Here is a 12728-nt window from a genome sequence, read left to right on the forward strand (position 1 = left end):
GCTTTTGTGACGTTATTGTCGCATTTTCCAAACTCATGTAGCAAATGCAACATCCGAGTCTAGTATTAAGACTTTCATTTAAGGACTTAGCTTCATCTTTATATATTTTGAACTCTAGACTCGGTGGGAGGCGCTTTTGTAGAGGGATTTTCATAGAAAACTATTGGGTAATTGGTTTTAATCAATTTTTAATTGTATTTCATGATTATGTATTAAATTTAACATCAAATTCATGAAAATCTAAGAGGAAATTTGTGGATTTTTGTCAAAATTTTAAAAAATAAAAATTTGAGATTTGGAGTCGAATTAGACTCGAATTTGAAAACAAAATACATATATGGACTCGTGGGTTATGGGTAGTCAATACCTACCCTTGGACCCGGATTTGACCAGGGAGACCCGTAATTTTTTTATTTTTTTTAGCAAATCCACTAGGCGAATTACCTAAGGCTAGTTTTTATAAATATTGAAGAAAGAAAACAATTTCCCGTAAAGTAATAAAAATTTTAGGAAATACCTATTGAAAATTACATAACACCTATTGCCAATGTGAAGTAAATAATACCTAACCTTGGCATTACAATTTGATCTAAGAAATATGAAAACTTGCAGAAGAATTACGCTTTCGTGGATCAATTCTAGCCATATTACTGTGAGTATTAGCAATGACCAAGATATCCTAATCTAAAGGATCACGTGCCAAACATTTTGATAATTTTGTAGAACCTTCGTGGCATTTGAATTCCTGAATGTAATTATTACTGACTCAATCTTGCCTTTGTCTTGTATCCTATTTGAATTGTGTGATTGATAGTTCATCTCCACTGTCTCCTAAGAATCCACTGTTTTGTCCAGTTGTCGAGCAACATCATGAATCAAAGTAGCATTGTGATGTGCTACTGCCACTTTGGAATTATCTCCATCTAGATCCTCCACGTATCACATTATTGTGTACCAAAGTACATTGATGGGCAGTGTTATATTGGAACATCTGTAATTGTCGTATTCAAGTATTAATTCCTCCTGAAAAGTATAGTGTAGTATGTCCCATTCCAACACAAACAGGACATCAGATCTAGTTATGTCCTCTGCATTTTCCTCTTTGCTGTAGTATTGCACGTAGATGAATCATTGTCGTTTGATCATCAAAATCAGCGTCACTTCCATGCATCTGCCTACCTTAAATTCTCTTCCACATTGTTTTGTTGTAATAAAGTGTCTGGGCATCCTTCTCCTGAAATTCCAATCTTGTTTGTTGAATGTGTCTATTGCCAAGTAGAAGCATCTTGTTTCTATGAATGTGGGTTCCCTCAATTCAGTTCCTATTGTATTAGTTAAATCAATTGATTTGTCCAGCAGAAAATTGATACACCGATAGTGTATAGGTACAAATGATTGTCCTGCAAAATAGCAAATAATGTTAGTATAAAAAAGCATCACCATGCTCTCATCTGTATAGATTTGTACAAGGTGTTCATGAGAAGCTCCCTGTGTATCTCCTAATCTCCTATTCCCCCTCATATCATTCTTATCTCCTCTCATCTTGCAACCTTTATTCTCAGATATGGGCACTGTAGCTTGTCGTTATTTACAATACTCCTACTCTGAATATCAAGCTCCTCAAAACAGTGTGCTTCAATAAGGCCTTTATCTAGTGCATAGTTAGCCAAATTATCCGCCAATTTATTGCCTTCTCTCAGTGTATGATTGACTATGATGTTATTTATTTGCATTAGTTCCTTAATCTCTTCCACATACTCTGCCACAACCTAAGGGACATTCCATTCTTCAGTAACAACATTTTTAATTAACAATGAGTCAGTGTGTAAATCAATTGGTGTGTAGTTTTGTGCTACACAGTAGCTTATAGCTTCTAGATTGCCTTTGCCTCTGCTTCTGTTTTTGTCCCCTCTTGAACTTCTTTAACAAATGCATATATCACATCTCCTTCCTCATTTCTCATTACAAAACCAATAGAACTTCTCCCAGGATTTCCTTTAGAAGCCCCATCTGTATTTACCCTCACCCATCCTGGGCTTTCATACTCCCACATAACCTTAGTAATCTGCAGCGTGGGTGTGTATTTCTCCAGCACATCGATATGATCTGGCCATCTATGAGGGACTTGTTGAAGGCCAGGTTTTTTGTAATTGATAAGAGATTGAAGAGTGGAGGAAATCGAGAAGATCACTCTATTTACAGTAACTTTATCTCCATGCTTGAAACTCATTCTTCTTTTTCAAAGTTCCCAAATAATTATGGATGGCAGTGCTTGTAATATAGTTTGCAGTCGGGGTATTACTCTTGCAGTCCAACATTTGATCACTGCCTGGTGGAATGTGATTCCTTCTAGTGATATTCCAGCATTATTTAGAAAGTAAGACCACACTCTAACAATAGCATATGAAGTGAAGAAAAGGTGTTGTGTAGTTTCCTCTCTTGGATTAGAACAACACCAGCATGTAGATGCCATCATATAACCAAGTCTCCTAAAGAAATCATCGAGAGGCGGCTTATTTCTCCAAATCTTCCACATGAAAAATGATATTTTAAAACATAATCCCTTTACCCAAATCATCCTATATGCATTGCAAGGTTCTTTCCTTTGTCTAATGTACTCCCAGGCTGACTTTACACTGAAGTTACCTGTTGGTTCAAGCATCCAAGAAGGTTTGTCTAGAACATCATGTACCAATGGTGGTTTGTTATTTTCCAGTATGTGAGTAACTAACTCCATTGGTAATATTTCTCTAATCTTCTCCTCATCCCACTGCCCATAAGTTACTACCTCATATACGTTTTGAATCGATTCATCACAAATGAAATTTGTAGGTGTAACAAAATAAAGAGCACCCAAACCAGTCCGGTTCTCAAACCAAAAAAATGATGACCCTACTTTAGGATGCCACAGGATTTGATGCTCTATTATATTTCTGCACTCAAGCATTTTCCTCCAAACATGAGATCCACCCCTCTAAGGAACAATCATCGGATTAAACTTCTTGCAATATTTCTAACTCATAAAGGCACTCCATAAGCTAGGTTTTATTCTGAAGTTCTACCATAACTTACAAAACAAATCTTTAGATATGTCATGTAATGATCGAAAACCAACAGCTCATTCTTCAAAATGCATACACAAAGTATTCTGCGATGCCCAATGCCTACTCTTTCTACCCAATGTATTATTCCAAAAGAACTGAGCAAATATCTTATGTAATCTGTTGATAACACAATGGGGAGGATTCACCGCTGACAGTAGATGGATAGGCATACTTTGGAGGACATGAAAAATTAGAATAGCTCTACCTCCAATGGATAATAACTTTCCCTTCCAAGCTTGTAATTTATCCATTACCTTAGTGATGAGGCCACTGTAATAATCCATTCTTCTTCTAGCATAAAAGATTGGACAACCCATATAGGTAAAAGAGATCTCCTGCTTTGAAATACCTGTGATCCTTTCTACTTTGTTCACCACCTGAGAAGTAGAATAATGGTGCATATAGATGGTTGACTTGGATTTATTAATCAGCTGTCCCTATGTTATTTCATATGCAGTCAAAACTTCCATTACTAATTGTAATGAAGTTTCATCTGAAGATGAAAAAATGATAGTATCGTCCGTATATGCTAGATGATTGATCTTAGGACTCTAATTTGGTAATCCAAAACCACTGAAGTACAAATTCATGTGAAGTGCATTTAAGCCCCTTGACAATGCTTCAGCTGCAAGAATGAATAGTGTTGGAGATAGCGGATCTCCTTGTTTTACCCCTCTTGTTGATTTGAAGAAACCATATGGTTGTCCATTTAGTAACACTGAATACCAGTTGTTTGATATGATCCCATACACAATGCCAATAAATCTCTCACTGAAGCCCATTCTCCCCAATACCTTAGTCATAAATAACCGAGATAGCATGTCATATGCTTTTACCATATCGATCTTGATCACCACATTTGGTCCTGCCTTAGTTCTCAGTCTAATATCTTTAATTATCTCACGTGTCGATAAAATATTCTCCACAATGCTTCTTCCTTTTACAAAGCCATCTTGCTCATCTAAAGTAAGGTTAGGAAGATAACTTACTAATCTTTTATGAATAACTCTGGAGAAAACTTTGTTGATGGAATTGCTGAGGATTATTGGTCTCATGTCTGAAAAGGATTGACTTCCTTTTTCTTTGGCAGTAGTATCAAATATGTGTGAGTCACAAATTTAGGTAGTTGTTGTCCATTGAAAAAGGCGTTCACCATGTCGACTGTATTATCTCCAATGATGTCCCAACAGAATTGAAAGAAGATGCCTGAGAAGGCATCTGGACCTCCTGCACTTTCCCCATTTAATCCAAATACAGCCTGCTTGACCTCTTCACTCATAGGTTGCTTCATTAGTTCTTGGTTCTGTTCTTGATTCACCATCTTAGGAACATGATTAATGATCGAACAATATGTTGTAATTATTTCTTCTTTGAATTGAGCCTCGAAGAATGTCATAGCCTCCCTTGACATATCCTCATTCCCTTCAAGCCACTGTCCAGTATTGTTTTGAATCTTGTTAAGTTGTAGTCTTTTCCTCCTTCAATTCACATGTGCATAAAAGAACTTTGTATTACGATCACCATCCTGGAACCATTTCATTCCAGACTTTTGTTGCCAAAACAGTTCCTCCACTGCTTAGATATTTGATAAGTTCAGCCTGAATATTTTGAAGTCTCTCGCAATTCTATTGCGTAGGATTCAATTCAAACTGTGATCCATTTATTACAACGACCCCCTCTAAGATCGCTATGATTTGAAAGATATCCCCATATGTTGATTTGCTCCATAATGATAGAGCTTTCTTCAGTTTCTTTAATTTATAGTTGAACATAGTGAATGAATTAGCCTCAAAATCTGCTTGCCAATTCTCCTTGACAACATCTTTGAACGATGGATGTTTGGTCCAGAAGTGCAAAAATCTAAAAGCCTTCCTGATGGGAGTAGCATTAGGCTTACAAGAGAGGAAGATGGGACTGTGATCAGATCCAATTTTGGAAAGGTGTGTTACCTCTAGAGCATGCTACATTTGCTGGAACTCTATATTATCAAATTATTTGTCCAACCTTTTGAATATACAATCTTCCCCAGCTCTCCCATTCCACCAAGTGTAAATACTCCTTTGAAATCAGGATCTGTTACACGGAAGTGTGCATACAATGTCTAAAATCATTAACTTCATTCATTGACACAAGTAGACCCCCAAACTTTTCCTCCTGGTCCCAAATAACATTGAAATCTCCACCTATAATCCATGGAGTAGATATATCCCCAGCTAATGCATAAAGTGAATCCCCGAGTTCGATTCTCTCAATTGCATCACATTTTGCATAGACAAATTTCACAATAAATGATCTGTAGGTACCTATATTTGTCAACTTCAGTGTTAACTACTGCTGCATATTAATAATCTCCTCAACTTCATGATTTTCATCTACAAATGCCCATATTTTTTTGAAACATTAGTAAAGGCTTGAAGAATTACTAGTTTTCTCCTATATCTTTCCAGTTTTTTCTTATTTTGCATTGGTTCCATCATACCTATAAACTGGAAATGGTGTTGCCTATACATATTGACAAGACTTTCAAAGGCTTTTTTTATGTCCATATTAAAGCATTCATCTTTAAACATGGGATTTAGATAAAGTCCTTCTCGTTTGAACCCCACCAGGAGGTATACTAGGAATCTCTTTTAGTTGCTTCTTTCTACCTATGCCAGCTTACTTGACATTATCTAGAAGTCTAGGTGAGAGATCACTTTGTAGTGCAATGTTTAAAAGATTTTGTGCAGTCAATTCTTCATCAAGGTCTCTTCCTTTCCCTATTAGATTATCTCCATCACCCTTGGTTTCATGTTGAGTAGTCAATTGATTTTTTGTAAGGTTGTGGATAAAATTTCTGCTATTGTTATCCACCGGATTTCCACTATGTTCAATTACTGGAAGTTGCTTACCCAACCCTGAATGTTGCACTTTGTGATTATTTACCAGCATCTGTTTATTCATATCATTAGTTGTACCTGTATTACTCACCTCTGTATTTTGCAATCCATTGCTTCCGAGTATATGTGGATCCTCCATTACCGTAGTCAACACATTGTGAGTTTCTTTAATTTTATGCATACACGTAAAAGTGTCCGCAATCGCCACTGTTTTACTTGCTTGTGCATATGATGATCCCCTCAAATTAGCATTTTGCCCTGGTTTTATGAGATTGCTCATTGATTTCAGATCCCCCTTTGTCTTTTCTTCATTTACAATTTGCTCCTCATCTTCTTCTTCATCATCTATTGATTCATCCTCACCCCCTTCACCTTCTGGCAATTCACCTTCATCTAAATCTTCTTCAACTTGATCACTCCATAATTTATCTAGTTGTAGTCGACCATTATCCTTGATAGCACCAGGTTATACATTTGTGTCAATGGATTGAGAAAGGACTTCTTGGTAGGATTGGTTGGTTGCAACATTACCAACAAAAGTCCTGCTAACCCATTGAGCTGTTGTCTCCTTTTGTAATCCATAATTAACTTCTGTCCCCTTCCCATAAGGATTAGTCCTCTCTATTTTAGACGAGTTAGGTGTGAACACAATTGCTGCTGGTCTAAGTCTGCCAGTTTTTACAGGAATAAGACTTTTCTAAATGGAATTTTGCTGCACTAATGCCAGTTGGTTGTTCTCATAGATCTCCCCATCATCCACCTCTAATATAGCATATATATTAGTTGTTTTGAACCGCTTGATCTACAGGTTTTTCAAGTGGAACAATCTCCTTCCCATTTTGTTCATTTACAACAGAGTCATTGCCTTTGATTTGCCCACGCTTGTCTCTTACTTCCTTCCATTGTGCACCTACATTCCCAACTACTTTCCTACTCGTCAGAACCATTAAAGTTCCTTGTTGTTTGCTTTTGTTTCTCCCATGCTTAGTGATATCCTGTTGCTTTGTTACGGTTACATTAGCATGTTCCACCTGTCTGCCTTTGTCATTAGACTCCATTAGTTATGGATGTAATCACCAGTATTCAAACATATCATGACCTTGAATTTTACATTCCTTGCAATATTTAGGTAAGAAATCATAATTAATCTTCACCCATTCCATCCTTGTTTCACCTGTAACATCATTCTCAATGTCCATACGTACTTTCTTTGGCAACTCAGCTAAGAAATCAACAAGAACTTTCAATCTAGTACAACTAGGTTGGGTTTTATTTATTGTAGCCATGTCTAGATGCAAAGGTTTTCCCACTGCTGAAGCTAAAGAGAACAAACATTCCTTGGCGAAAAATGTAGGTAATAAACATGAAAAATATATCCATTCCACAGTCTTTGGTGTCTCTTCGCTAGCCTTCAATTTTGCATCATAAATAAGAGGTCGTAGTTGATACTCATATCCATCATTGAATTTGACATAGTAAACATTTCTCGATGTAAAATATATGAAATCTTCCCATAGCGTCAATCTTATTAAGACATGTTGATCTCGAAGAAGACCAACATTACACTCACTTTTAATTCCACATTGCTTTCAATTACGTTCATGCGTTCAACTTCAGCTTCTGTAAATTTCAAAAAGGGCTCACCATGTAAAACAGTAGCACGTCGCATCTGGATAGGCTCGACAGTTGTATTAGCATTTTGGTTCGCCTTCCTGGGACTGTTTTGGATAGATGGTTTCAATATTATACTGTAATCTAAGGGTTGTGGTGTGTTGTTTGTGGTCATATTAGTTGTGGCGAAGGAGGTATGAGGCTGACCAGCCGGTAGGGATGGCTGGCCGCTGACCGGGTGTTCCATGGGAGCACTGTATAAAACTCATAGCTTTATTAACTGAAATGGTTTTCCCTTGCATTGTTTTATGTTATTAAGCCGTTTTTGGCTAGATTTGAGCCGAGCGTAGGTGTATTTGTAAATAAAAGGCTAATTTAAGTATTGATTTGGCCAAATTAAGGTAAGTATCTTGCCTAACTTTGTGTGGAAAAAACTATCCCTTATATTTTGGATTGATGATAATATTTGAATTATGTGAAAGACGTGTGTACGAGGTGACGAGTGAGTACACATGCTTATATATGACATTCGACCAGTTTAGACTATTAGGCTTCTTTCATGCATTTAATTGAAGTTGTCGCTTCATGTTATATCTTTTGTTGTTAGGCTTGCCCTTACGTGTTTTAGTTGAAGTTGTTAGTACATGTTCTATAGTTTATTGTCAAGTTCACCCTTATATGTTTTAATTGTTAATTGTAATTACTTGTTGAATATATGCCTTCATCGTTAATTGATTCTCGAAAATCATGTTTTGATTTATGAATTGTCATTTCTTGCTATTTGATTTTGTGTTCATCGTGTAACTTTTTCATCCGTTATGACTTCTTTTTGTAGCTTCATTATTGCATTGGTTATGTGATATGTCGTAGTTGGTTGTAGTTTGTTTGCTTAATTCATATTATTTAGGGAGCGGTTGCATGCCACAACGGTATTGAAATTATGTGGAAAGAATGATATGGAGTGATAAGCATGAATAATATGATATAGGAGGGATCGAGTTGCATGCCGCAACAGATTTATATGTTGTGATTATTATGATAGTAAAGTTGTTCCCGGTTGTGATTCTCATTGTACATTTTATGTTGGAACGGTTTACCGGATGAACAATTATTGTTGTTTCTTAAATCATTTCACTTGTATTTGGATCGTATTTGGCTAACTGTCAGTATTCTAGTAATGGAACGATATTGACTTCTTGTGTGAATCATGCACTCTACGTGATTTGTTGTGTTGCTTTAACATGCCAATTTATGCCCCCGTTATTTCTTGATAAATTGATTGTCAAGGGAAATTTATGTGCATGTGGCCATTATCTCATACCCGATGGAGTTGTTTGTAATTTAGCGGTTTTAAATGAAAGAATTCTTAAGGTATTTCACTTGCGTGTCCTTCAAAATGAAACTCGTATCTCACTCGGTGCTTTACTAATTCAAATGGTTATTACATTTTTACTTTAGTTAGATTCTCAAATTTTACTTATTAACTTATTGTGGTGTACTTTACTTAAAAATTGTTATCACGTTTTATTTTTAGCAAATTCTATATTTAACTCATTAAATTTAATTGATGTTTTTACTTTGTTTAAATATGATATTTTTACTTCATCTCATTAATTTATTAACTAAGCTCTTATGATACTCTACTTGCACAACCACTCCTTTATTTTACTTTATTTGAATCCTAAAATAAACTTAATATCTCATCTGCCGCTTTGTTTCATTCAAGTTAGAAATTGTGTTTTTGTGTTTATACTTATCCCTCCATCATCTTAGTTGATATTGATACAAACACGATATTCATGGTAGCACGAGGACTTTGCAGTGCGAATGTGATTGCTATTGTGGGCACGAGGTGCCATACGTGTATGACTTAGAAGTTCTGACTCATGATTTGTGCTTACGAGGAGTAGTACCTCAGGTAATTCGTCTTGTAAAGTGTACATTAGGAACAATTCGATTAATTGAGTTTTCATCACTTTTCGTTACTGGAGTTCATACATATTTCATTTGTATTCCAACTATGTTATTTATTTATTACTTAGTTATTTCTTGTTGCCATTTGTACTTCTACTATTTTCACTTTTGGTTGTAAATTTGTGATCTTTCTGTTGTTGGTCTTACATTGATGTTCTTTCCATTGTTAACTTTATCTTATACCCTACACAGGTTTACATGTCTGGTAGGTGTCTTGACATACCCTCGTCACTACTCTACCGAAGTTAGGCTTGATACTTACTGGGTACCACTGTGGTGTACTCATGCTATGCTTCTACACATTTTTGTGCAGATCCACGTACTTCTGATCGAGTTGGTTTAACACTTATGTCTCTATGGCTAGAGACTTCAAGGTATACATGCTCCGCGCTCGCAGGCCCCGAAGTCAACCTTTACTGTATATTATTTCCACGGTTTACAATTATTTTCGGACAGTGATGTACTAGTTATTCCTAGTTACTCTTAGAAATGCTTATGCCTTGTGCTACCGGTTTTAGGATTGTATGACTGATGTGGGTTCAGCTATGTCGTTTCAGTTACTAACTAATGTATTGCAGTTAAGTTAGTTAAATTCTATAACTTCTCTACATGTGTTAGGCTTACCTACTCATCATGTGTTAGGCTTACCTACTCATCATATGTAGGTTCCATCACGACTACCTACGGTGGGATTTTGGGGTCGTGACAATACTATTAATTGATTCATTCATAGACTTGTAGCATGCAAACCTAGATGTATACCTCATCCTAATACCTTACATGAAGTTGACTATCATATAGTTTATTCAGTCCATCATATCACATGCTTAGATATATTAGAATAGTGCTTGAGGCCTCAAAACTTAGACAACACAATTCTAACAAGTAGGGAAATAGTGGATAGTATGATATCAACATACAAATCCCTAAGACATCGCGTTTACATAAACTTCTAAGGACAACATACACATGTAGATAACTGCTACTGATCAAATCCTAAATTCTAAACAAAGAACCTCTTGAAACAAATTGAAAGCAGACATGGTGTCAAAACATAGGACATGATAGGACCAAACATAATTCTCACAACATCTATTTGTTTTAAGGCATGGTATCTACACAGATCACTCAAGGATAGAAATTATACATATGCTATTGATATTACCCTAATTCTCAAATTCAACAAAGTAGTTCTTCAGACAGTCAATATTATCGAATACTAACGCACAATACAACCAGTCACAAGTCCACTAAACATGTATTAAGTTATGGTATTAAAATTACTAGGAATGCAAAAAATAGAATAGAGAGAGTGAAGAGAAGTCACTGATCTTATATTGAACAGTAAACTAGGGAGACCAAAGTGGATTGTTAGGGATTTGTCTACGAAATCGAACACAAAACTCAGACCCAACCGGAATTGAAAGCATAGGAAAAAGGAAAAGAAGTTAGAACTGTGAGATTGTTGTTAGTTGAGTTTGCTAGTATTAATTGAGATGATTAATGTTTGTTATTGAAGGCCATTAACTCCGATATTTATATCCGGATTTATGGCTCAACTATCTAGTTAGGGTTTCGAGATTTGAATAATGGCGGTCTCTACGACTTGAGAGAAAAAAGACACTGAAGGAGAGAGATTGAGGGAGAAGTTTACCTTTACAGACGTCCTTGAGAGCTTGGTCAAAAGGGAAGAGAGTTGTTAGGCTCAGAAGAGGTCTGCATCGCCACTGAAGCGGAAGGATATCCAACAGTTTGTGCAAGGGAATCCCTTGCGACTATCGGATCTTTATATTCCTCGCGTGGGTGACCAAATGGTCATGGTCGAAGCCTCTGATATCTCTGTTGATCTTAGAGATATGATGAAGGGTGAGGGATAGGTGATAGGGGAGAGTGGAGAAGTGATAGGGGACGGGCGGACCACCGGTTACCGTTAGGGTTTGGTGGATAATAGATGAGAGAAGAGAGAGTGAATGGGGAATAGGGGTGGCGGTCTGAAGGCAAATGAGAATTGGGGATTTGGCCCTAAGGTTAAAAGGGTCATTTGGGTAAGAAGAAAAGATAGTCGTTGATCATCTTTGATCAGCGCCTAGGGATTTAGGGAGAAATTATGAGAAAATAAGTAATTCCAGGGACCGTTGGATAAAAAATGACCGGGGGTCTGGATTAAATGATCTAGAGAGGAGTGGATCGACGGACAGGATTGAGTGTGTTTCTTCTGTTATGGGGATGAGTAGGTGACGTTGCGAGCGTGGATTGGCACACGAATAGTGTCATGGATTGCTGAGAAGGAGAGGGGAGCTAGTCCAAGGTCTTTGGACCGGGTCTGGTGGGCGTTTGGGCCAACTAATTGGGCCACTTGACAGGGTATGAAGGCTGAAGAAAACATTGTGCTCATAGCCATTTAGAATTAAAGGTTGTAATTGCATGCATAGCCTATTATGCATCTTACACTCTTTGATTAAAATTAATTTAATTAACATTTCCTTAAAACTAAAAATTAATAAAATACATTATTAACGGCCTACTACATGTATGTATTTTTTTAAGCTAATGTTATACTTAGAATGATTAGTTAATTATACATATGTTTTGGAATTACATAAATAGCCAATTATTCAATTAATTTTAAAATAAGGGTGATTTTATGAACATAGCTTCTGAAATTATATTACTACTATTATTATAAATATACAATTAATATTAGTAGTTATTTTCATTGTTATTATACGAAAATATATGGTAGTTTTAGGAATAAAATAATATGAGTAGTAAAAATATACTTTATTATATTATTATTGATTAGGAAGCACATTAAATTAATAAAATAAAAAGGAGGGCAACATTTGATCGTCAACATCAGGTATGATTCTAAACCTGTTTGAGGATGAACATTTATTTAAGATGGGGAGAATGTAACGCCCTGACTGGCCGTTTTGTGTAGTAGACCCACGTTTCCCTATTTGATGCTTTTGGTAAAAAAAAATTATATTTTAGAACTTGCGGGGATGGTTGGTTTGGTTTCGTGAAGGTTTAAGAACGAACTGGAACACTTAGTTTTATTTTGGAAAACTTAATTTATAAGAGTTGACCAATGTTTGACTTTTGACTAAACGACCTCGGAATCGAGATTTGATGATTTCAATAGGTTCACGTGATGATA

The 12728-nt window shown here is 36.2% G+C and overlaps 1 protein-coding gene across 1 annotated transcript; it reads right to left on the reverse strand.

The window, feature by feature from the left end:
- Positions 1–3655: 3655 nt before the first annotated feature.
- On the reverse strand, positions 3656–4159 carry LOC117274447 (secreted RxLR effector protein 78-like). Its single transcript, XM_033653733.1, has one exon. It carries the CDS (start codon positions 4157–4159, stop codon positions 3656–3658), a length of 504 nt encoding a protein of 167 aa, XP_033509624.1.
- Positions 4160–12728: the final 8569 nt, after the last annotated feature.

This window comes from Nicotiana tomentosiformis, chromosome 9 (genome assembly GCF_000390325.3).
Source record: "Nicotiana tomentosiformis chromosome 9, ASM39032v3, whole genome shotgun sequence".
Lineage (NCBI taxonomy): Eukaryota > Viridiplantae > Streptophyta > Magnoliopsida > Solanales > Solanaceae > Nicotiana > Nicotiana tomentosiformis.

What these genes read in the sequence shown, in the direction of transcription:
- LOC117274447 (XM_033653733.1), bottom strand. Translation starts at nt 4,159, where the DNA reads ATGAGACCAATAATCCTCAGCAATTCCATCAACAAAGTTTTCTCCAGA.